This window comes from Phaenicophaeus curvirostris, chromosome Z (genome assembly GCF_032191515.1).
Source record: "Phaenicophaeus curvirostris isolate KB17595 chromosome Z, BPBGC_Pcur_1.0, whole genome shotgun sequence".
Taxonomy (NCBI): domain Eukaryota; kingdom Metazoa; phylum Chordata; class Aves; order Cuculiformes; family Cuculidae; genus Phaenicophaeus; species Phaenicophaeus curvirostris.
The window spans coordinates 5,922,496-5,949,190 of NC_091431.1; the positions used below are offsets into that span (position 1 = coordinate 5,922,496).

The following is a 26,695-nucleotide window of genomic DNA, read 5'->3' on the forward strand; positions in this document are numbered from 1 at the left end:
CTCTAGTGAGTTGGATTTCCATTCAATCTTTTAATAAAAATTTAGCTGATTTAAAGAATACAACAACTGAACATTCTCTTTTGCTCTACTTTGTTACAGAAGTCTTAATACTGTGGAGCTGCTAGACCTTACCGTGAAACAGATAACAATAGTAATAAGCAGCATTTAAATACAATTAATTGCACAGCCATTTGTAAGGAAATTTATTTTAAAGGACATGCAGATTAGTCCTTCTTCTTCCATTCTGTAGAACAAATAGCTTTCAAGAACATTTCCATATTTAACAACAGTTTGGAGTGGGGAAATTAATATTTGCTGAGGAATAAAATGGTCTAGGTAGTGAGGCACGTCTCTGTTGAACACAGGGAAAGGGAGCAATACATTCGCTGTAGTTGAAAGTGTGACCAGAAGGAACTTTTTTCTTACGTCCGGGAGAATACTTGATTATCCTGTGATATAAGGGTAACTGCTCTGTTTCTGCTAACAGCAGGAAAGGAAGAAAACTAACTAAAAAAAAGGTGGATGATTTGATCTTCCTGGCTGTGTATTTTCTCTGAGGCATAAGCCAACTCTTATAAGTGTGTAAATTAACACAGATATGTTAAGGGGTGTATCTCTGCTTGCTGCAACTGTACTCTGTACATGCTTAGTTCTGTGGGCTTCACTCTTTTAACCTAGTGCTTGTTCTGAAAAGTGTTTTACTGTGGCTGTGGTATTAAATTTATTTATTATGAATCAAAGAAAAATGTTGACATCTTTTAAAAAACGTAGACCACTGCACGTCACAAGATCTAGATGCTAGCACCCAAGTTCAAGGAGAACATAGAACAAATGGCAGAAATAGAGGAACTGGGGCAATTTTTATTGCTCTTCATTTTTGGTGGTGTAATACTGTCAAAAGCACACTTTAATGAAAGACTTTGGCCGTTGCAAGTTTAATGTGCTATGACTAGGAGGAACATCTGAAACAAAACAAATGTGTTCTGTCATTGGCTCTTTTGCCTGTATTGGTCACCCAGTATAAAAGATTCTTGTATTTAGTACAGTATATACTGAAGATCCTTGTGTAAGAAACAATGCAGTTGTGTAAGTATTTTTTTTTTTATTTAGGAACACATCAGTTGTCTGATGAAGTTAATAAGCTGATTCCTTTGCTGTGATGTAGTTTTAATGACCCTTTCTAAATCTGTAAAGTCATTAGAATTGTTTTACATTAAAATACAAGCCTAATAATTTTTTTTTCTTTTCGTTAGTCATGGTAGCCTATATAATGCTGGCTGTGTGCTCAAGGACTTCATAGTCATTAGGTCAAAATCTACTTCTTCTGTTAGCCTTGTGTTTTAATTTCAGAAGCCAACATAGTTAAGGGAAAACTTACTTACTTCTGCCTATCTTGTTTTATTTTTCCTGTTTGAAAACAAATAAACAAAAACAGACAAAAAGGAAGAAATAAACAGTTTATCTGAACATATTAAGATTTGCATGAGAAATAACAACTGTTTTCATTTTCTGTTCATGTTTTTCTTCACAGAGGAGGAATTACTCAGTAATGTGTCCATATTCAATGAAACATGTGTGAAGTGGCAAAGGAAAACTGGAAGACTTGGGGAGCAGGAAACATACACAGTAAGTGGGATAGTGTCAGGGACTGGGAATAGCTTTGTCCTGGTTAATTGTGGTGGTCAAGAGCGGAGATTTTTGTAGGTTTTGTTCGTATGGTAATTTGTTTTGGTTCTTCCCTGTCAACTGCCTAGAATCCTGAAGGTAGCTGAGTTAGGAAAGAAAAAAATTCTTATCCTAGAGTTAGGTGAATATGCAGATCTCATGCTGGTAAATCACCTAAACATCTGCTTGAAAGTATAACAAGCATTTCAGCGCAAAGTTTATGTTTTAGAGAAATTTCATGGTAGACCTCAAGGTCACATTGACATAGAAAAACTGTTTTTCATAGAAACTGAAAGCAACCTTTGTAACTACCTTCCCCCCCCAATTAATAAACGTAAGAATAAAATTTAAGATATAAAATCTCAGAAACAAATAGTTCTGCCAGTGCTATCAAAAACTAAAACAATATGATAAGAATTCTCATGTTTTGAGAATGACAACATCCCAAGAAATGTTGTTCTTTTTAGTGTATACAGATAGTAAGAAAAGAAGAGATTATTTAAGATCTTCAGGGTAGGTACGCTTATGCAGAAAATATATTTCAAGGTTGGGAGATAATTTTGGAAACTAACCTGTTATCCTCTCACCCAAACCATTACAAACAAATGTGCCTTTAGTTCGAATGCTTTTATTGATGGGAAAGCAAGTTTTCAATAGCACCAGCAGTTCAAACCCAGTGCTTTTCATGTACCCAGTGGTAACTGGCAAACGATCTCTTGTATCCTGTGCTCTTTGCATGCACTTTTGCCTGAATATAGCTATCTGCAAGATACTTCAAAACAGTCAGACCTGAGGATGATGTAGGTGTAGAGTGCATGCAGTAAAATGCAGAACAGCCTGGACTACTTTGAGCACAACTAAATAACTTTTTTCAGTCCTTTCATCTCATGAAAACAAAAGGTTTCTTTGTCATTAAACTTGTCTTTTGGTGCTCTTTGGCATTCAGTGTTACTACTGCCACTGCAGGATGAGAGATTAAACTAGAAAAAAAAGAGAAGTAGCAAGTAGATGTATTTTGCACCTGTGAACCATAAACAAACAATACTTACTCAAACCTTCCTCTTTGTGTTGAAGGGGTTTGTAGGCCCTATGTAATAGATTCCTTCTATTTGTTATAGAAACATGAGAAAAAGCATAGTTGTAACATCAAGAAGAAAATAAAGATCTAATTTATAAAGCCATCTTTGTTGCATCTAGACAGTTAGCCACAAGCCTATTTTTTTGATTTAGCTAATACTCAATTAGTGCACAAATACTCATATTCTGGATTATGGAGATCCACAACCAATTACACCACTGTTTTTGTTAATTCTTCAATAGTTTCACATACTGGGCCAAAGGTGGGATGAGAAAACATTCTCAGAAGATGCAATATTTAACATCACCACAAGTGAAGATAACCCAAAGGTGTGTTTAGATCTCGACTCTGGCAGTAACTACGTGGTGAATATAACTACCATCTCTTCCACAAAAATCACTGCCTCAGTTACAGTAGCATTTCAGACAAAGGGTATGTTGTGTTTTATATTCTCTGTGCTTAAAGAAGAACTTGCTGTACTGCTGAGCTCGATGTTTTGAGCCTGTCAGACAGGATAACAGCTGTCTCCTAGACATTATCATTCTTTATACTAACTACACATGTGTAGCCACCATCAGCAACCTCTTCTTCCTGAAAGACATTTTTCTTTCTGTTCACTGTGGGTATTGGATCTATGAGCAAACACAGCAGTGGCAGTAAATGCCATTCAAAAAGGCAAAACTTGGCAGACTTGTTTTTTCAGGATTTGTCTTCTGGCTGAGGCAGAATTGGTACAAGGGTGTTTTACACACTGGAATTCCTGTCCGTGGTACAGTGCTTGCTGGTATCCATTCCTTGCCTTGAAAACGGATTCTATGTCTGTGTGATAATTTCCTGTTGCTGAGCTATCTCATACTAATCAAACTGATGTGAGCGTTGCAGATAATGTTTGTGTGTTTAGCAGTGATGAGCAGTTTTTTGGCAGTTTTTCAGTAATTGTAAGTAAGATATGTCCTAGCAGCAGTTTCTGTAGTATTTTGGTCGTGGAAACTTTAAGCTTGTTTGCTGATGAGACAGGCCTTGAGAAATAATTGTCTTTGGAACCCACAAAAATGCTTTTTCTTGCATGCTCAACAAATACACACTATTTTGATTTTCTGAATGTTGTAGTTGGGTTTTCTGAAAGCCTTTTTCTCTGGAAGATATTCATGTGTTTGTTCATTCAAAAAGAAATGAGATTCTACTTCCTTCTCAGAAGAGGATTAAAATAAAAACCTGTATTTTTTTTTTTTATTTTCAGCTACTCACATTCAATTAAGCTGAAGAAGGTGATGTTTTTGTAATAAGTTGTTTCCATTTTTCATTGTCTCTACAGTAAAAGAAGCTTTCAATAATGTATTAATTTTTAATGATACATGCTTGAAATGGCAGAGAAATGTCATGGGAACTGATGCAGAACACAGATACTCAGTAAGTGACAGTCTGTATTTTAAATCTAGAAAATTATTTATATCAATTACTTATGTGAGAAAAACTGTAATTTTCAAACACTTGCTGCTATCAATGTTCCTTATTTTAATGATGTCACTCAAAAGCCCAGGGAGTAAGCTTGCATAACAACCTTCAAAAAAGAAAGAAACCACTATGCCCTTTTATAGTATGCTGTTTCTTGCTTTACTTTCCTCCCTTTTCTACTGTATTTTGCCTTCTCTATCTGTACCTAAACTTTTCCATGTTCAGGCCTCAAGCAGCTCTGTTCCAAGCCCATGGAGTCAGTCTACTCTGCTTTGTGATATGCCTTCAATTTTCGCTTGTCTCAGCAGGGAATTTCTACGTAAACTATCTCTGCCAAGACTCTTGACCTGCTGTTGTCTCAAATCTCTGTGTGCGAAGAGGTGCTCGAGATTATCTAAAGGCATAGAATTTATTTAAAGGACAATTAGCACATGGTTAAAATGCAGTGAGTATTTTAGTTCTCATTAACAGAGGCATGATCAGGAGAGGCATTAAATTAATAACTTTATGATCATTTGCAACATCAACCTCAAAGTAAGCACACACAAAATGCACCTGCAACAAAAAAAACCCAACCCAATGGGTCTGTAAGTTTGCCTGGAAACGTAACTGTTGGTAGGCAGATCCTGGAGAGTACCTGTCATTTTGACATAGGCCAAAATGACTTAATTTTGACTTGGTCCTTAAGGTCAAACCAAAGAGATGTTCATGTGAACTTACTTTTATAACTCCTCACTTTGAGGGTATACTACAATGAAAGTCCACTATTACTGGTGGCCTGTATACCAGCAAGAAATCAAGACTTGGGGGAAATTACAGTTCTAATGAAGAAGAGGAGAGACTAGGAGGAGGAGAAGTGAAAGAACTAGGATGATGTCAGAGCTGATCAAGAGGCACTGCAATTCCTGTCAAATTCTGGAAGCATTTGAATTTGAATAACTGTCAGTGCCAACATTTTTGGCACTATGTATGCAGTGATATGTTGTTCTGCTATTTCTTCTAATTTAGAGCATTGCATGACTGAATGCAAATGATATATTAAAATGTTGTCATTTCCATGCCGTGATTGTTTGATTACAGTTTCATGTGCAAGGCCAGCGTTGGTATCAGAAGGAGTTCTTTCATGAAATAATCTTCAACTTTACGACATACAAGCAGGCTCCAGAAGTTTGTTTTGATTTGCAGCCAGGCACCAATTACTCTATTAATATTTCCATGGTAGCTTTGAATTTTTCACTGCTCATTTTCATGACAACACAAATCACAGGTAGGTCCTGCCATTTATTTTATATATTTACAAAAGCACCTTTTGAGTGCAAAAGGCTGAAGTGCAACAGCATGTTCAATATAAGTGTTGTATGGTGGGTTGTTAAAGTGCTCTTTCCACGCTCAGAATTTTTTGTTGTTGTTTGTTTTCACAGATTTTGTGGGATGCACAGTCCAGTAGTTGAAGAGGGAGAGAAATGGGGGGCGCAGTGTTATGAAGTGTAATTTTGGCAAAGCAGAGAAAGGATAGTTTAGTGGGCTAAACACAAGATTGGCATCTAGGGGAACTGTGGTTAAACGCCCCGCCGTCTTAGAGAGTCACTCATTCTGTACTCGTTCACTCCACTAGGAATTGGAGATGATAGCACAACTGCACATTGTATGGATATTTGTGACAACAGAGATCACTAAAGTCTGAAACAGTCTGAAGTACAGACTGTAGGTAACTGCAACAGATACCTTCATCTCTAATTGGCAGAGTACGATACAAAAGAGTACGAGGAGCGGCTGAGAGAGCTGGGGTTGTTTAGCCTGGAGAAGAGGAGGCTGAGGGGAGACCTCATTGCTCTCTATAACTACCTGAAAGGAGGTTGTAGAGAGGAGGGAGCTGGCCTCTTCTCCCAAGTGATAGGGGACAGGACAAGAGGGAATGGCCTCAAGCTCTTCCAGGGGAGATTTAGGCTGGACATTAGGAAAAAATTCTTCACAGAAAGGGTCATTGGGCACTGGAACAGGCTGCCCAGGGAGGTGGTTGATTCACCTTCCCTGGAGGTGTTTAAGGCACGGCTGGACGAGGTGCTAAGGGGCATGGTTTAGTGTTTGATAGGAATGGTTGGACTCGATGATCCGGTGGGTCTCTTCCAACCTGGTTATTCTATGATTCTATGAAAACATGAAAGGAATTTAAGCAAATAAGGCTCTGTAGGGGCAGTCTCTGCCTTACTGTTTAGCAAGATATTTGTGTGGCTCTAAAATGCTGTGCTAAAACACATCTGTCATTTTGTAGTTTTTTTTGTTGGTGGTGTTGTTTGGAATAATTTTGCACCATCCGTATACTGTCAGGCTTTCAGTATTAGGTTATCACTGTTATACTACAAACTGCAGCGTTTGGTGCTGGCATCACCGTTCCCGCTGGGGTCACAAACACGAGCGCTGCCTGTGTCTCTGTAACTCTGCTCAGCCACTAGGTGGTACCAGTTCTCTTCCGACCGCTTATGAAGCGATGGGAATCTGTGGGCAGCTGTGACATTTGATAGTATTACAGTATTTTTAATAGTAAATCCAAAGCTTTTAAGCTTCATGAAAGGCAAAGTATTGCTTGTTTCCTAAAGCTACTGTTTAGGATATACAACGGTTTTTTTAATGGAATGGTGTGACAGTTTGTTTTCAGAAGTTTTCTAGCTGTTGCTCGACAGTAGTGTGCATGAGTTCACGAGTACATGTAGCTCTGTAAAAACTAATAAGCAGTCTCAGAACCTGATTGAATGATGTATCTTTTAAATGCCTACTCAGAGTAAAGGTCTAGCTCTTTACCCTGTCATCCTGTGCTATTTCCTAAACTCTGCAGGATTACATTTCAGGTCACTTACTCAGCAGAGATCCAGAAGACACTTTGCAGCAGGTGCTGTGTGATGCATTATTTGTACCTTGGCAGCTGGCATGTTTTCCTCTCTGTTGAGATAGTGCTTGACAATTGCCCAAGCATAGCCTGAGGAAAGGTCTTCACATCAATGTTAGGTCATTTCCATTTTGAAAGAAGATCCTGCTACAGAAGTCATTTTATATCTGGTAGTTACTTTTTTCAATGAACAATAAAAGCTAGGTTTTGCTTTGTTGTTAGGAATCATCATCCAAATGCTCTATATTGTGCTGTATTTAATGCAAGCCCCCCCCCCAAAGCAGATCTTTTTGCAGCTGAAATTGAGTGAAAATTAAAAAGCTAACAGAGATCATGCTGCAAAGCTCACCAAATAATGAAAATTTAAATAAGTAGTTAAATTTGCTGCTATTTCAGCTTATCTAAGATAAAAAGGATAAAATAATTTTTTTTTTTGGCAGTGCCCCTTTGACTTCTATGCTTTATGTTTGGGGAATTGTACTATCTGTGCAAGCAACTTAAAATTATTAATACTTTTCTTCTATAAGGTAGAACAGCTGTATAATTTGCTTTTTCATTTATCCAGTTATTTTTGTAATCATGTATGTTGTTAAACCAGATGATTGTGTTTCTGTGGTTGGTGGAATGCTTGTTCACCTGGCAGCTAAGTCTGAAAAGTGTTTTTTGGCTCTGATGTTTTTCTGGCTGCATGGTACTATACAAAAGCAAGGTATACCTTAAGCACAAAAGCTCTAAGGAAACTGAAAGTCAGAGAAGTGTTTTACTGTCAGTGGGCTGGAGGTGGCATCATTTGTTCTCTTAAGATTTCATATAGCATCCTTTAACAAATGCACAGTTAGTTACTCTGTTTTCCCAGCTAGAGGCTAATTCAGACTTTGTATCTTCTACACGCCTCCTGTGTTATGACAGATGGGGAAACCTTAATTGTGGAGTTTCAAAGTTGAGTACAAAGTTGATTTTGGCCCATATTCTTGTAGATGGTAATTACAGTCCACCAAATGCTTCATGAATCACTGTAATTCTGCTCCTTTCATACTTCCAGTAACAGGCATTTTGCAGTCTTCTATGTCTTCTAGATTGCTTTAGACAAACTCTCAGCACTTGTCTAGTTCAGATAGGAAATTGATTCAGTTGTGAAATAAGATTAGGCAGTGATTATATTGTAGTTTTAAAAAGACGGTAGCAAAAATGTCTTACAAGCAAGAAAGGAGTTTGTGTCTGTTTTCACGGAAGTAAAGGAGTGCCTTGTGGGTGTACTTTCTCACTTATTGTTTCTGTTGGGATTATGATACTTGGTTGTGGTTCTGTTCCTTTTTCTTTTTTGAAGATGATTTATTAAGGCATGCTCAGACAAGGCATTGTTCTTAATTTCATTTTCTGTTTTCACATATGAATTTAAGACCGAATTTTGTAACCGCCTACAACTGTTTGAAAAACAGAATCATCGAATCACGAGATTGGAAAAAACCTTTGAGATCATTAAGACCAACTGTACCTGCCTACTACTAAACCATGTCCCTAAGCACTTCATCTGCTCATCTACAGGTGCAACCTAATGAGGTGCACCTGTGGGTCCTGGGGGAACTGGCTGATGAAGTTGCAGACACACTATCCATGATATTGAGAAGTTGTGGCAGTCTGGTGAAGCTCCCACTGATTGGAAAAGGGAAAGCATAACTCCCATTTTTCACAAAAGGATGAAAGGAAGACCCGGGGATCTCCAGGCTGGTCAGTCTCGCCTCTGTGCCTGACAAGATCATAGAGCATATCCTCCTGGAAACTGCTGAGGCACATGGAAAATAAGGATGTGATTGATGCCAACCAGCATGGCTTCACTAGGGGCAAATCATACCTGACAAATCTGGTAGCCTTCTACAATGGGGCTACAGCACTATTGGATAAAGAAAGAGTGAACGGTGTAATCTACCTGGATTTATGCAAAGAATTTGACACTGTCCCAAATGACATTCTTGTCTTTAAACTGGAGAGACGTGGATTAGATGGGTGGGCCGCTCTCTGGATAAGGAATTGGCTGGATGGTCCCACTCAAAAAGTTGTTGTCAATGGCTCACTGTCTGAGTGGAGACCAGTGATGGAGCGGAATTCCTGAGGGCTCAGTGTTGGGACCAGTGTTGTTTAACAGCTTTGTCGCAGACATGGACAGTGGGATTGAGGTTACCCTCAGCACAGTTGCTGAGGGCACCAGCCGTGCAGTGTGGTTGACAATCTAGAGGGAAGGAATGCCATCCAGAGGGACCTTGACACACTAGAGAGGTGGGTCCACGGGAACCTCACGAATTTCAACAAGGCCAAGTGTGAGGTCCTGCACTTGGCTTGGAGCAATGGCAAGCAGAATTACAAGCTGGGTAGAGAATGGATTGAGTGTAGCCATGAAAAGAAAGACTAGGGGATGTTAGTGGATGAGAAGCTCAACATGAGCCAGTCCTGGGCTGCAGCAAAAGTAAGACCAGCAGGTAGAGGGAGGTGATTCTCCCCCTCTACTATACTGTTGATGGACCTCACCCGGAATACTGCCTTCAGTTCTGGAGTCTTCAGCACAGGAAGGATGTGGATCTGTTCGAGCAGGTCCAGAGGAGGGCCACAAAGATGATCAGAGAATAGGAGAACCTCAAGGAACCACACGAGGAAAGGCTGAGGGGGTTGGGCTTATTTAACCTACAGAAGGCTCCAGTGAAACCTCATAGTAGCCTTCCAGTGCTTAAAGGAGGGGAAAGCTGGGGAAGGGCCCTTTATAAGGGAGTGCGAGGATAGGATGAGGGGAGATTTAGATCTGATACTAGGAAGAATTTTTTACTGTGTGGGTGGTGAGACACAAGAACAGGTTGCTCAGAGAAGCTGTGGGTGCCCTATCCCTGAAGGTGTTCAGTGCCAGCTTGGATGAGATTTTGAGCAATCTGATCTAGTGGAAGATATCTCTGCCTGTGGCACAGGAGAAGGAACTAGATGATCTTTAAAGTCCCTTCCAACTCAAACTATTCTGTGATTTCTTAAGTATTTAAACACACACTTTGCAGATGGTTTGGTAGGTTTTCCTTAAAGTGGTCATACTTTGGACAGTTGTAGTAGTTCCATTGTTTCTCAGATGGTATTCTTATTTGTTTTAGTCCAGGTATACACCTGTAGGTCATGTACTCTTGTGTATTTCTCTCTCTCTTTCTCGGTCTTCATATGAAGATGTAACTCAAAGTAAACTCACAAGCAGGAAGTCTACAAAGTGACTTGAATTAGAATTCCATCACAAACAAATTATTATCTTTTAGAGCAATGGCAATCATAATTACAGGCTGGGCAGAGAATGGATTGAGTGTAGCCATGAAGAGAAGGACTAGGGGGTGTTGGTGGATGAGAAACTCACTTTTGTAACAGTATGTGAAAAACGTACTACTTACAGGTGAGGTTGTGATGTCTAATTCATTTTTCTGCCCGCGGTTGTACACACATATACCAGACACATTATTGTTCTGTTCTATTTTATGATGGGAAAGATTTACACTAATTGTTTCATAAGGGGACTTCTTCAAGATCTGAAAAAGGAGGGGAACACCAAATCTATTTTCCAGTGAGGAAGTGAGAAATCATTGGAGATACGGTGATCTGACAGCTCTGACAGCACATCATGAGCCTTAATGTGCAACTTCAGTGAACAAGTATTGCAAAGGAGGGAGTTTCTGATTCCTGTAACAAGGAAGAGGGAGTGATTAAAATCTCAATGTGATTTTTATTTTTAATATGAAGAGGAAGTTAGCTGCCAGTCTTATAAACACTCATACATATGTTCATGCATGCACGTTGTATTTTTATGCAGAAACTATTCAAATGCATGATATTTAAGTTCATATGAACACTGCTTCTCAGTTATTTTTCTGACCTCCTTGATAGCGAGAATTTTTCATCAATATTTAGGTCATGACCATTCTGATCACCTCTATCATTCTGTTTACAAAGCACTTGGTATATGTTACACGGCCTGTGCTTTATATCCAGTGCTTTACATACTGAACAAAATTCTTTGCTTTGTTAGTCTTTTCCATCTTTGTGAACTGGGTTTTTTCTAGTATTGTTTCAGTCTTTTACAAATTTATAGTGATGTATCTGCATCAGCCTTTATGTTGTCCTCAACTAATTAGTGTAATTAGCATTAAGTAAAATTAATTCAAGGCAGAATGGAAAAGAATAGTTCAAGAATAGGCTACAGTGGGGAGGAAAATAGATTGTAAACTCTTTTCAGCTATGAATCTGTACATGAAAATCTATACATACACCCTGCTAGTATTTCCATTTTTAAGACTCAATCTTTAAAGAAGATTTAAGTGATCATTTTCTGTAGATGTCTTGATTTATTCAACCTTCTTACATCTCCCTCTTCTTTAAGTAACGGTTTTCTCCAAGTTAAATCTCTTTGTGCTCTATGTTAAAGCAATTGTACTATAATATGTACAGTAAAACTAATTACTCCTCAGACAGTAATACAAATGGTAAAATATTGCCAATTTTTTGTTGTGTCAATATCTCTACTTTACTTTTTTAAAAAAATTTTACAGCAGTGTTTATGGCTTCCTTTTTTTAAAATTAAAGGACACAAATCTTGGCTGTCAGACACTATTTGTTCATTTATTTTGTTCAGATAGCAATATTGTCTATGCTTACACTATCTGCACTTGCAGCAGTAATGAAAAGACCTCTAAAGTGGAGACCATTTCATATTCTTGCAGGCACACTCCGTGAACTTCGAAAACTGTCTGGAAGGGTTTCTGCCCTGTCTCTGCTAGAAGGAAACCGCTGTAGAACATAAAGGCTTTGCTAGATACGAATCTTACCCTCCTTTAAATCCTAAAGATGTGCAGCTGGCTGCTTCACTAGTAGTTCACCCATGGGCTGGTTTTGAAAAGGATTCAGTAAAGGGAACTACCAGAGCAGTTTATTTGGCTAGATGAGCCTTCAGGAGGTTCTCTTCAGGGTGATTATTACCAAGGGCAAGGCGGAACCTTTCTTGCTAGGGATGCTTGTAGGGCCTGTTGTTTTTGTTTTGGACATACTGTACTTAAGTTCTTCCTTTTCCATGTTTCATATGTTTAAAGCAGAGATCATGGAGGCTTTCAAATTTCTTTTTTATAGGCTACAAAGACAAGGGTTTGGTTCCTTCATACAAGACAATTTTGCCTTTATTCAGACCTTTCTTATAGTCATTGTGTTCACTGGTTTCACTTAGCTCTGTTAGGCTGGAACTTCAGGCACTGCAAAATGATCAAACCCAAGCCTTTGGTACCTCTGGAACTACTGTTCTAGCATTACAGAGATACATTTTTTATGCTTTTCAGAGCACCTTTTTTCTTTTTTTTTAATTTTTTTTTGTTATCATTTCAGTGAACCATACTCATTCTGACCTGTACTAATATGCTCTTCCTACAATCCAAGGTAACATAGAGTATATAGCCAAAAACTCTCATTAGTAGCCCCAAGCATATCACTTTGTACTTTATACACACAGAATTACTAGGTTGGAAAAGACCCAAAGGATCATCGAGTCCAACCTTTCACATCAATCATTAAACCATGCCACTCAGCACCTCATCCACCCATCTTTCAAACACCTTCAGGGAAGGTGAATCAACCACCTCCCTGGGCAGCCTGTGCCACTGCCCAGTGATCCTTTCCATGAAAAAAAATTTTCTGATGTCCAGCCTGAACCTCCCCTAGCAGAGCTTGAGGTCATTCCCTCTTGTCCTGTCCCCTGTCACTTGGGAGAAGAGGCCAGCTCCCTCCTCTCCACAACCTCCTTTCAGGTAGTTGTAGAGAGCAATGAGGTCTCCCCTCAGCCTCCTCTTCTCCAGGCTAAATAACCTCAGCTCTCTCAGCCGTTCCTCATAAGGCCTGTTCTCCAGCCCCCTCACCAACTTTGTTGCTCTTCTCTAGACTCGCTCTAGAGCCTCAACATCCTTCTTGTGGTGAGGGGCCCAGAACTGAACACAGTACTCGAGGAGCGGTCTCGCCAGTGCTGAGTACAGAGGGAGAATAACCTCCCTGGACCTGCTGGTCACACCGTTTCTGATCCAAGCCAAGATGCCATTGGCCTTCTTGGCCACCTGGGCACACTGCTGGCTCATATTCAGCCGGTTGTCAACCAACACCCCCAGGTCCCTCTCCTCCAGGCAGCTTTCCAGCCAGACTTCTCCCAGTCTGTAGCACTGCACAGGGTTGTTGTGCCCCAAGTGCAGGACCCGGCATTTGGCCTTGTTAAACCTCATGCCATTGGTCTCAGCCCAGCAGTCCAGCCTGTTCAGATCCCTTTGGAGCCTCCCTACCCTCCAGCAGATCGACACTTCCACCCAGCTTAGTGTCATCCGCAAACTTGCTAAGGGTGCACTCAATGCCTTCATCCAGGTCATTGATAAAGACATTGAACAGGGCTGGACCCAGCACTGAGCCCTGGGGAACCCCACTTGTAACTGACTGTAACTGGTGAATATAATATAATTTCTGCAAAGCAACAGCTCTAAAGGTGACTCAGTTCTTCTTTTGTAATGTCTACATACTGCTCTTGTTTATGTATGTCTACTCTTTATGTTTATGCTCTTGTTTATGTATGTCTACATACTTGCTCTTTTTACACTGCCTAGCATTGTTTGAGCAGTGAATTAATTTCTATGCACCTGGATTTTGCACCAGCACTGTGATTGTTAATAAAATGCCAAACGTAGCATTTATTTTGTTTAGTCTTGGAGGAACTCCTCTAACAACCCTCCTCCACCAATGTTCTTCTACTTCCAACATGCTGTATTCTGCTAGGTCTCTGTTTACCAGTTATGTACCCACTTCACTGTTTTTCTACCAAGCTTCATTTCATTTTCTCCCGCTGAACTAATGATTTTCTGTATTTCAACATGTATGTGCAGCTATCCGTGTTCCAGGTGCTCGGAAAATCCATGCATTTTGGCAAACTTTTGCCTGATGTGACTTAATTTCAGCAAATCTGCATTGGTTTTCTTTTGTTTGTCTCCATGACTTTCACTATATGCTCTCTAACAGTGCTCTAAAGCTTTGGGTTTTTTTATACAAGCACTGCATCTTTTACTCTTCAGTGAGGTATCGCATCAGTAGCTTGGTAGACTAGTTCTCAAACAACCTAGCCAATCCTGTAAATATCTGTGCTAGTTCTTTCCAAAGTTCTTTTCAGTTTTGCTCACAGGCTGATAAGGGTAATTTCTGCTGTCGTAGCACCAGTCTCTGTCAATGTGCAGCTGTCGTCAGTGCCATTGAAATTAGAGGAGGAAGCGTTTGTTCAGTTTTGGCCTTCATACAAATTCTTAGTAAAACAAATAAGAGCTCTGTACCCACATCAAAATCCAGTTTAAGGGACTGGATATTGCTACTGTGAGCAATAACTAAGGAAGTTGCCTTCTGGGAGGTGCTTTTTGGCACTAACAAGTTCTTCTTTATTCATACCACTTTATTTCTTTTAGTGGGCTGTGTGCTTGGAGTTTCATCGTTTTCTTCTCCTTGACCACTTCAGTTAGTCTAATAAATAATACTCCTTCCAATAAATCCTTTCTGTCTAGTTTCTCTGTAGTATACCATCATTTTTGGACATGTCTGTTTTTCGCAGCTAGAAAAAGTACTTCAGTGCAAGGAATTTAGTTGGGGCTGCCATGCCATTGTCGTTGTACTTGCTCTGTGGTTATTTTGATCAGACTATTTATGTTGCCTTCAGATTTAATCATCAGGGGTTTGAGGATCAGTTAACAGAGGAAGATTTTTTGGGAAAACTAGCTAGCAACTCTCACGCATGAAATATTTCTAAAACCTCTCTGAAGCACTGTTTTTTGTTTCCATTTTAGATCCCCCTTTCCCAGATGTACAATTTGTTGCAGTAAAAGGTTCTGCACCCTTGCTTAGATTCCGGAGAGTAGAAGATCAAAATGGACCAATCAGGTGTGTCTCTGTGCACTCTTCACCCTTTCAAAAGACATTCTGCAGATTTATGTTCCTTTACACATTGGAACTTCTTGTAAGGGTTAGATTATTTTTGTTAGTGATGGGAGAAAACTGAAGTTGTAACTCACTTTCTCCTCCATTAGCAGAATAGTATTTGGCTTTAGACTCTTTCCTGATTTCTCTTAGAAAATTCTGGGTTTAATAATTCCAAGTTTTCACTGTTGGCTTTAGTAGGTTGAGGTTTTGGGTCTGGCTTGTTTGTTTGTTTGTTTTCTTTTGCTTTATCCACAGTGAAGTTATAGTAGATTTTTATGGATGGATCCAAGCACAAGTCTACTTGTGATTCTTCTTTTCCAATAAATTCACACAGCTAGTAATTTTTTTTCTGGGAGCCAAAGGAAATGATGAACAGTATCTGTAGTTCCGCATGTTCTCAAGGAATCTTTTTATATTAGTTTAATATTATCAAAAAATATTTCTAGAGAAAAAGGATATATGCCTTACTAAGTGCTGTTTGTGATAGGAGGAAAAGGTAATTGTAACTCAACATTACACTAAAGCGAGAAATGTTTGAAAACTAACAACATTTCAGGAAATTACTAGTGGAGCAGCCCTAAGGATTAATCTTTCTGTGGCTGAATACCATACACTAAGCATTGCTCAAGAGATCTGAAGCTAATTTGGTTAATTTTTCACAACTGGTATCTGCCCTCTCCTTCTTTAAACAGAAAAAATCTTGTTTCTGTGAAATTATGAATCACTTTTAGAGGTCAGCAATGTATAGTTTCGTAGATGAATTTGTGTGTTCAATGGCAGGAGCAAGAGATAGCCTGCAGTAATTTAGTTTGATGCTCTTCTTAACATGAATCAACATGCAAAGTTAATAAGCATGTGATAAGGAGAACTAGCTCTGAGCTGTGTGTGCTGTACGTCTGGTTCAAAATGCAATGGAACACAGAGAGAGAAAAATACTTAGTATAAGGAGTGTTTATATTGAACACTGATAACAAAAAGCAGTTAAGAGGTCACAAATGGAAAAGGCAATGTGAATTAATGCATGTCTGATGCTTAGTACATTGAAGTGAGGACTAACGTTTACTTTTTTTTTGTTTCACTCTAGCCTTTATCAAGTGATTGTGCTTCCTCTGGGTTCGCAAAGCACTTTTAGTTGTGACTCCTTTGTTGCTGCAACTTTCTTTAGTAACACCACTGACACTGAAGGATATGTGGCTGCTGAATTTCAGGCAAAGGATGTCGCTGATAACATGTCAATTGTTCTTGGAGACAGACATTACTATGGGAAGTTTTATAATGCTCCTTTAAAGCTGGGAGAAGAATATTGTGTTTTTTTGAGAATAATAAGTGAGTGGAATAAGGTAATGGATGTTTTAAAAACTTTTCTTTATGCCTATTGAATGAAAATTTTCTGAAGAAAAAGGAGGAAAACATTAGCTTTTATATTAGAATTTTTTATGATGTTGGAAGGATCTGTTAGTTGACAGAATGAGATTAAATCTGAAGCTCTTTAAATAACTCTTGTAATTCCTTACAGATATATATGTCATTGTAATGCTGGAGGAACTCTGGATGCCAAAAGGCAAACAATGGAAGAAAACTAAAAAATGAAGGGTCATTGCTGCCCTCAGTAACTGAAGGCGTCTTTATTGGGCCAGAATTTAGTGAAAGAGATTAGTAGGAGAATCAGAAAAATTACTCCTAAGCAATGAGAACTTTAACCATTTTAATTTTCAATTGAATGTTTTATAGCACAATATTCCAGTTCTCCAAATGACAAGGAAAAATATATTTTATCATTGTGTTACATTCTATATAGCAATGAATGTCAACTCCACCTCCCTTGGGAAAGCCTTCTGGAAAAACAGTATATTACTAGCATTTATTTTTTTTTTGTAATTTTAAAGTAAATACATATTGTAATTAGAACTAAGAAATTTCTAAAATTTACATCTCGGCTGTTTCATGCTCCAGTGTCTTGCTTCTCATTATGTCACTATGCTACTAGTTTTCCATTTGGAAGGTCAACAGCTTGTAACTTTTTCATCACGTAAGTCTCAGCAGTAGGGATTTTTTCTCATATGCGCCAGGCAACAGACTTTTCATGTTTATATAGTTCCTGAGTGTCAAACGAAAAACCAGAACAAAGCAACCTCTACTACAGAAAAACAGTGCCTCACCCTGCCACCCAAAAAAAAAAAATACAGTTCAAGCCTTTGTGTACAATATGAAGCAGGTAGGCATGCAAAGCTGATCTGTGAGTCACTGGTTCTCTACAATTTTGGAAGACTACACCCAAATCTCAGTAAGCTAAAGCAGTTTCTATTAAGAAATGTAACTCTGCCTCAGTCCAAAGCTAGTAGAATAAAAGAAGTACATGATATAGTGTTACTGGTACCTACTAATCTGTTCAGTATTTGTGTGATATAGACTTTAATGATAGTCTAAGAATTTTTTATATCATAGATAAAGTTGTTTCTGATCCTGATACAATTCTGTTTTGTCATAAATTTTTAATTATGGGAGGAAATTACATTTGAAGGCATTTAGTTCACAAATACTGTTGTTAGCCCAAAATATCCTGGAATTTGGACAAATTTTATTTTTAGAAAAATATACTCTTTGTAATAGGATTGTTAATGAGTCAAATGTATACAAATCTAGCCTCTTTAAGCACTCCTAAATACATCCTTGAACTCCATCTGTGTATTGTTGGGTTTTATGCATTGGTTTCTCTAGCTCCCTCCCTTTGCTATTTTCTGGTACTGGGTAACATTTCCTATGGTTACTTGCATTAAGGCTTTTCTTGCACAGAAGAGCACAGAATGCTTATGCAATTCTGTCAGTTGTTTGTTAAACTGCTTCTAAGCTACATTATTCTTTCTCTTTCATATATTCCCCGGTGTTTCATCTCTAGTGTTGCCAGATGTATTTTCTAGGCCACTGATTTAATGGAATATTATTACTGTGATTTGTAGAAGTCTCTCTTTGCTTCCTTGCATTTAGAGTGCATCAGCTCATTAGTATACACTTTCTTGTATGGCTTTTTTTAGTTAAGCAAATACACAGTGTTTCATATAACATTTATAAATCATTATTAGGCTTTGGTTGCCAGCTCTGCTTCTTGAAGTGGAACTTGGACATGTTGTTCAAAAGTAGTGGTTTATCTACTTCTCATGCCTTTGTATTTTGTGCAATTGTTGGTATTAGGAAGTTAAAGAAATTCAGAATTATAAATTGAGGTTTATTGGATTTTGAGAATTTCTGAGAAGCTGATTACTTAAGTAAATGTATTTGGATTCAAGAGTTAATATTTAAAATTCTGCTTTTGAAAAAACCCGCTCATTAATTGACTCTCAATTACTAATACATGTGAAATCAGCGTTTGTGTAGTATATTTTACTTATGAGTACAATTCCATTTGAATACAGACATGTTAGAAATATGTATCATAGACTCCTAACTAATGTTCTCATTGTTTTACTTTTATTTTCTGGTATCCTCCTGAGTCCTTTCTGGCTCCAGATCTGTTTTTTACTGAGAATGGTACAATTTCTACCAAACATGGCTTGCTTGTGACTTTTTATTGCCCTTATTCCTCAATATAGCTGGCATATTTTCTTTGTGGTAAGAGTGGGAAAATCAAGTAACATAAAATTTTGTGGACACAGTTAAGACAAGTAAGCAGTTCCATTCTATTGAATCCACGCTCCTTTACCCCTTGCTCAGATTTTGATGTCTTGAGAAAGATGTCTGCTGTGTGGTTATTTTTTTTTTATTTCTGTTTATATTTTAAGGTAGAGGGAGGATTTAGAATGTATATTTCATTTGTGCTCAACATTCAGATGTGTTAAAAGACTGGTCAGATGATGTGTGTTGGGGATTTACAAGGAAAGCAGTTAGGAAGACAGAGATAATGGAAATTATCATTTTCACTGATTAATTTAGCAATTGGAATATAGGGATGATGGAGACTGAAGGAGGATTTGGGAACAAATGAGAATTTGTCATTATCATGAAAACCTTACTGAAGAGGAACAAATTGTCCAGCCTTGGACATGTTCTTCTCCATGAGGGACACTGCTAATCAAATAACTCAAACTCATCTGGTACCTATTTTAGTCTCCAGTGATTACTTTGTGGATTCCATGCTGTGCAGAGAACCAAGGCTCATAGTGAAGGACAAGAACAACATCAAAAAATGTTTAGTATTGAAACTTATTTGAGATTAATTTCTTTAGCATAGCTTTTGTTCAGTGTTGGCACCAGCTTTTTTGGAGTAAACAGCTTGTGCATGTAACAGAAGTAAGAGCAGGACTGAAAGTTGAAGATGACACACAGTCATTCAGGAAAAAAGTTACAAGCATTTCCGAAAATTAAATTTAAAATTACCCCTGTTGTGAAAAAAAGTCTGTTAAAAATGGCCCAATAGAAATTGTATGTGAAAAGTGTATATGAATGAGCTCTTCTAAGTGTGCAGCTGTGGAAGGGATTTCTGTCTTCAGTTTAGCTACCTGAGAATATCTGGGTTGAATAGGGATTTTGAGATCCATGGATGCTCAAATATTTGGAGGAATAATTTCACTTACAACTTTCTGTAAAGGTATTAATTCATCAGATGCAGGGATTTATAGTTTGGTTTAGTATAAAGTGCAAATCTATGAACTTTGGTGCTGAAATTTCTGGAAGCTCTGAAACTCTTCTGATAGTCAGGAAATGACAGACTTACTGCAAATTGGAGTATGTCATGGATGTAGCTATTTCCAGATGATGGCATTCACACCAGTGCCTCCAGAATCAGGCACTTTGGATTGAGTTTTTAAATCCACCCATTGTTCTTTAGTCACCCTCTCCTAGCAGTATATTCTTTGTCAATGTTTTGTGGTTTTAAATAACCAGAAAATTCCTTATGAAAAAATGAGCTTAAGAAACACTGAGATTCCAGAGATTCCACTATTCAGGATGCAGATGCACAAAAATAAGATTAAGCATACAAATGTGCCTTTTTACTTTTGTGTAAATGCTTCAACACGTAGCCTTCCATTTCATAGAAACATACTGTTACCCTGAGCAACATATAACACTGTTTACCAAAACATGAAAAATACGTGCATGTATTCTATGGAAGTAATTAAGCAGAAAAGTACATGTGGAGAAACTACAAAAATAAACTTCACAGTAGTTATAGAAGAGACAATAGCACTTCAAGCAGAGCTTCTTGTGTATGGATGACTGTGAAGTGCTGGAGGAAAAAAACTTGTTAAACAAGTCTGTAAAAGCAGACCCCTTATAAACATTTATCCAACTATTGTGAACATTAACTACTATAAGTATTTAATAAAAATTCTTAAAAACTACTAAGTATGTTGCCATAAGTGAAAAAAACCCCACTACATATAGTGTTTGAAAAACATGCCATTAAGTACTATATTTTAACATATGTATTCTGCATTGGGATAGACTTAAAACAAAGTATTCAGCCTTATCTTTCATTTCATAAATTCTGAATTCTTGTCTAAGCAGCTTCAAAGATCACTCTATGTTACTTGCTTTTCTAAGTTGTAGAAAGGAGGGAAGAGTGATGATCTAAAAGACGAGAGCTAGCCTTTCGTCATAGTTCTATTTCTTATCTTATATTTGTAGTTTATAATCTTGTCAGACAAGCTAGAGGATGCTACCAGGGAAATAACAAATTCCATTCCTAACAGTAATAAAATACAGGACGTTGTGGATGGTTGCTCTTGCAGAGGGTGTTAGTGGTAACAAATTCCTCTCATGAGGAGCAGTGATTGTTATGTTTTCATTTTCAGGTGAGAACACAGTCCTGTACTGTTTGGGCACAAATTAAAAGTAAGTAAATTTTTCCTTCAATGAGAAAACAAATGTTGTCACGGCTCGTATTGGCAGCATAAACTAGTAATTGCTGTGGCTGTTTCTTTCTTTGCCATTAATGCTTGGTAGAGGCAGAAAATTTGCCTTTCACTTAGATATTCCATTCTAACAAATTCAGTAATCCATTCTAAACTGGATTCTCTGGTTTCTCACCAGTTTTCAATATTAGTCTTCCCATTAGTCGCATTCAAATCTTTGTAGCAATTTTTGTGCACAAAGGATTTGAAGAGGTGCATAACTTGCTTATGAAAACCAGTGTTGCAGTGATGTAAGGATAGTTATAAATTTTATCAAAACTAAAAAATGCTTGTAGGTTGAACAGATTTTCCTTCAAGGATCCCTGTATGAAATTCTTTGTTTTGCCCAACTCACAGTGAGTTTACAGGTGAGAGGTTCTGCACAGGTACAAGCCTTACTCCACTGAGTGGTGTTAGGCAAGGATGGTAAACCAACCAGATTCTCCTCGTGGCTCTGTATAATATCTTTTTTTTTTGCTTCAGATTAATTGTTTAGGGTGTTTCGGGTAAATGCACAGCTATTTTTGTACTTGTGCAATCAGATGAGCCAATAAGAGTTCAATTTAAGTAGAAGTTGCTTTTATGGTATTCAGGTGCTTGAATTCTCATCATGGGCATGCAGAGTAATTTAACCAAATAAGTACCATTCCTGCAAGAATTTAATTTTTTTAAAAACATTAAATACTCATACTTCCAATATTTAACAGCAAGTAGAGTTATGTAATCTTTCTGGAAAAAGATCTGGCATCCTGAATGTCTGCTGGAAATTGACTAGTAAATAGGTAACCTTTGACTAATGCTGAAAATGAAATCAAGGTGGCTGGAAGGGATTGTAAAAGTTTTGAAGAACGTGTGTTGAGCTATTTATTAAATCACTAGGATTTTCTTGCACCAGAGATGACCTTGGCATGTGATTTACACTGAAATTGCCAGTGGTGAGAGGGGAAAATATTGATATTGAGTATCTGAATTAAAAAAAAAAAAAGAAGAAAGAAAAAGGCAGGAACCTGAGGGACAGAGAAGTATAATTACTATTCAGAAATGCATCATTTAATCATACATCACAACTGGGCAGCAGCTACTTGACTAAGCAGTAGATCCAGCACCTAAGTTTGTTGTAGTACTTGAGCTTTGAGCAGACTCACTTAGTCAGTCACCAGACTGAAGCTACATTATTTGGTACTTGTTCATTTGAGTCGTTTGGTATTTTCTTCCAGGTTTAGCACCCACTCTGCAATACATGTTTGCTGTTGGATTAGGGTCAATTGCTGCTGTCTGCCTTGTACTGTTCCTGTCATTCTCAGCAGCACGGTAAGTATTGTTACCAACTCCAAGCTTACATGTCTTTCTTTTCAGGTAGCTTTTCTTGCCAGCCTGCTCAGTTTAGGCCTCTTGGGTGCTTAGAAACTATTACCAAGAGTTCCTTCACTGGCCACTAGGACTGTCCACTTCTTGAACTGATGCCCTCTGTATCTTCGCAATCATTGGCAAAACGTCTGAAAGTTACAAGGCTCATCTTAATATGGGAAGGATTCAGACAGTGGTTCTGATTCACACCAGGAATTTAGTTCAGAGGAGTTTTGATTTAATGATAACTAAAAAAACCAAGTTTATTTGATGTGTTACTCTAGAACTGAAGTCATACCAGCAGAAATGTTGATGTACTTTTCTTATGAAAGGAGCCAATTTCTAGGCTCTCCAGCTTTATTCAAAAAAACCTAAAAGGATTGATTTTCAGTAGCAGATTTTCTTCAGATAGAGGCCATAATAAAAACATGGTAGAATTTTTTAAAGAAATGTCTTTCTTTCCTTTTCGTGATCCTTCATGCAGGGGCAGTAACTTTATAACTGTTCTTCCTTCAAAGGTAAAACAAGTATGCGCCCTTAAGTAATTGTGAATGTCTATGCATGTAAAATCTGACTAAAAATATGTCTTTATAATTGTTTACTATGTTTATCTCTAAGAATAGTCTTTTGAGCCTTGAAAAGTCAGGACTCTCCAGCATAGGGGCTGTGAATTATAGGGCATTGATTGGTTAAGCTGCATATTTGGAATTCAGAAACAGAAGGAGCTAGTCTTATACAGGACTGGGAAAAGCAGGATTATTTGAATTATTTGCAGAGTTGTTTGAATTTCAAATTAGTTCTCACAATCTGAATTCCAAAATAAAAGTTCCAAGATGTCTTTCTTTAAGAAATTAAACAAACAGAATCTCTGTGTTCCCTTCACAAATGACTGCAGTGGTAAACTTGAGCTTGCAGTCTTGGTATTTTGGGTTTTTTTTTAAAAAACATTGGCATTTGACAATTTGACATTTGAGGCAGAAAGCGCCTGTCTTGGTACCTGAACTAGCACTCATGGCAGAGGGCTTGTTGCAGAGGGAAGAGCATCTGTGGGCTCCTTAGCTATTTCAGTTTCTCTGACAAAAATGTGACAGAAGAATATAAATACTTTTTAAGAACTGTGTCAAATCAGTTAGCAGCACAGTCATGGTGATAGGAGAGCTGTTTAAGATAACAGATAGTACAAGAAGAGTCATGTATGATTAAGAATCTGTTGAATTAGGCCCTGAAATTACATTCCAGTCTTCTTTTAGAAGGAGTTAGAGCAAAGAAAAAAAAAACAAACCAAAAACCCAACCCAAAGCAGGTGACTTCGTTAGGGAGCCAAGTACATTTGACAGGGTTCATGCTGTAGTGTGGTGTAGTACTGGAGGGCAGGAATTGGTAATTCAAAAAGAATCTTTTAAACCCTTGATCCCATGTGCAGAGAAATTCTTGAACCCATTCTCCTGTTTTGGAGAAGATCAGACAGAATCCTTGGTAGAAATTAAACCTGCTCCATCCCACTAGGAGGCAGAGAAGGCAAAATCTAGATATCATTTGAGATAAGACCCTTCACAGTGCTCACTAGGAGGAGCTGTGAAGTTCATAAATAACAAATACGCTTTTACTTTTAAATAAGCATGAGTTTAATGCATTTCTGAGTAAGAATGTGAAGTCAGTCTTCTGCCCTGCCTAGTTGTAGGGCTAAGGCCATGGTCCTGTTTTAGGCACTGTATTCCAAGGAAGATGTGGCCCATCAGGAGAAAAAGACACAGGAACTCAGAAAGAAACATGTGAGGTTTACCTAATCCAACTGCATGTGGGGTAATCTCCTAGTAGGTTCCTTAGCCTAGCAGAGGAGAGGCTGCCAAAAAATATGATATACAAATATGCAAAGAGCCATTATAGAAAGACCAGCTTCCTCCTGTCCATGGTGCCCATGGCACATGCACTGTCCCTGGGCAGTATACCTCCTGAAAAGTAGGAGAAGGAGGTATGGGAACAGATTGCTATGAATGCTGTGAAACCATGGCTTCTGGGTGGTCTGCAAAAGCAGGTTAAACAAATGTTTGTCAGGAATGACACGGACACAGCTGATATTGCTGTGGCGGCAGGTGAATGGTCTTGATTATTTCTTGGGGTCATTATAAGCTTTCCAGTTCTGCAGCTTCTGTCACAAAGAACCATTGTATTCACATACTTATCAGCTTGCCACATGTCCACTGCCTCAGGGATTATATTACCACAGTGGGATAGATTGTGAATTCCCACTGGTGTGGTTGCTGACAGCAGTTTTTACTGTTTCTCAGTGAGTAAAAGCCTAACTCTGGATTTGAAAAGTGCACAGCCTGACTGTTGATGTCCTTGGATATTATTAACTTTTTTAATTTAAAAAATGTATTAGCCTATAGCTGTTGTTATAAAGGTGTCTTTACACATACTTAGTTTGCTTCATTGCTCCTAATCTTTTGTTTCCTTTTTTCATATGCAAGGCCCATTCAGATGCATAAGGATGGTGCCCAAATTTCAGCTTTATAAAGATCTCCATTGGACATAAGTGTTGTCGATGCCAACATTAACATAGGTCAGGTAGTCATCACGCACTATGGGAATGCTTTCTACTCATCTCACACTGGCTGCAATGTTCAGAATTTATACCAGCAGCTTTGCTCTTCAAGAAACTTCAGAAACTCTGCTGTTTATCCCATCAGTCTGAGCAATGCAAGTTCTCCATTGGGCCCATGCTTGAGTTTTGAATGTTTTTAAAGTATTTTTTTAAACTGAATTTTTTTCTCTCTCTCCAGTTCTTATCTCCACCACACAGTGCTCTCCCCACCTGGCGCAATAGCGTGTGAGGCTGTACATTTATCTGCTACAATGGATGTGGCACAAACAGGGACTACATCATCATTCTTAGAGACTGAAAACGTCTCTCTTCTCTGATGTGTAATCTCCTGAAGTCAGCATAGAGAAAATGTGCGCTTCTTGCCAAAGCCAGCATCTGTTGGGTATGAACATATCTGCAGGACACATATGTACTCTAGCATGGGCAGTTGAAATAGGTTTGTTACAGGAAGTGAGATGTTTTGTCTTGCCTGGTTCCTTGATGTGTAATACATAAAAGAGAACCTTCCTTCACAAACAGGTTTGTGTCAGAGACACTAGCATGCATCCTGTGTGTTGGCCACAGGATTTCATCTATTCTAGCCACATGAATGCCTGATAATGAGTGCCTGTATTGTATTTTAATACATTAATAATCCTCTCATCCAGCTGAGACCATCTGAGGATCAGATGCTACTTTAGATACCTTAGGACATATAAGCCAACTCTTTATGAGAGAAAACACAGATCAACCGTTATATTGGATAAAGCTCTTATTATGTTTCCAAGTATAAATGTAGACTTCCATCAATTATTTACAGGTAATGACACTTCAATAACAAGAAGTATAGAGTTGTTAGGACTGAAATTGTCATGTTTCAATAGTGTCAGCAACAGATGTGTTCCAGAGGTGTTGCAGTCATTGATCATAGCAATTAGTGAAAATTGCAAATAATATACCAATCTCTAAAAGTACAGTTTGCCATCAAGTAACTTTAATGACATGTGAAAGTAAATTAAATAAGGAGCTACCTGTGTTAAGTGCGGTTTTGTTAGTCTCTGTTCTGTAATTACAGCCAACTAAAGCTATTAAATCAATGTCTGGTTAATGAGCTGGTGTGTAACATCTGTTTGGGGTTGCTTAATAACATACAATGTAACTATAGCATACTCCCAGTTAATATTTTTGCCTTCTATAATAAAGAATCAAATGCCTTTGTTTGCTTCCATTCCTGTTCAGAAGTTGCTTTGAGATTTATTAGCAAAATCATTCTGCTAATTGGTGAAATAAAGAAGTTTTTACTCAGTTCTGTAATTTATTCCAATTTTGTGTTTTACCACTCTGAATATATGGTACCACTTTTTGGAATTCTAAATGTTTCTAATTCTTGCTGGCTTTATAATTTTTGATGTTTGGTCTTTCCACGTTGCTTAATTTCTTTTTCTTTGGTGTTTAAAAAGGGTATTTTAAAGTGTAACAGCAGACTTCATAGTTCATAGCAGAGAGGAATTACAATCAAAGTTACATGAGAGAGCTTTTAACTGATGCATCTAACTGGGGGTTGTGTGTGGGGGTGTGTGGGTATGTGGGGGTGTGTGTGGGGGGGGTGTGTGTGTGCTTTTTTTCAGATCTGGGCAGATACTATTTCTGTTATCCAGAATTTTCACAGCTTACTAAATCTGCCCTCCAAGTAAGTTTTCAGTAGTTAGTAGCTGAGTAAGAATACATTTGTCTACATTAGTGATTAAGAGTTGGTAATGTTTTCCTTCACTGACTGAGAAAGAACAACTTAACTGTTCACGCTG

General features: G+C 38.1%; 1 protein-coding gene across 2 annotated transcripts in view; it reads left to right on the top strand.

The window, feature by feature from the left end:
* Window positions 1-26,378, top strand: part of SUSD1 (sushi domain containing 1) — a 46,126-nt gene extending 19,748 nt beyond the window's left edge. Inside the window, exons 8-16 of one of the 2 annotated variants that reach the window (XM_069880304.1) lie at window positions 1,532-1,626; window positions 2,986-3,175; window positions 4,059-4,153; window positions 5,279-5,465; window positions 14,939-15,032; window positions 16,156-16,411; window positions 20,861-20,900; window positions 22,177-22,270; window positions 25,090-26,378. In XM_069880304.1, the coding sequence (XP_069736405.1) occupies window positions 1,532-1,626; window positions 2,986-3,175; window positions 4,059-4,153; window positions 5,279-5,465; window positions 14,939-15,032; window positions 16,156-16,411; window positions 20,861-20,900; window positions 22,177-22,270; window positions 25,090-25,228 (1,190 nt within the window). In that variant the 3' untranslated portion in view covers window positions 25,229-26,378. The remainder of the gene's footprint in view (window positions 1-1,531; window positions 1,627-2,985; window positions 3,176-4,058; window positions 4,154-5,278; window positions 5,466-14,938; window positions 15,033-16,155; window positions 16,412-20,860; window positions 20,901-22,176; window positions 22,271-25,089) is intronic. The other variant, XM_069880305.1, reaches the window with a different exon arrangement.
* The last annotated feature ends 317 nt before the right edge of the window (window positions 26,379-26,695 follow it).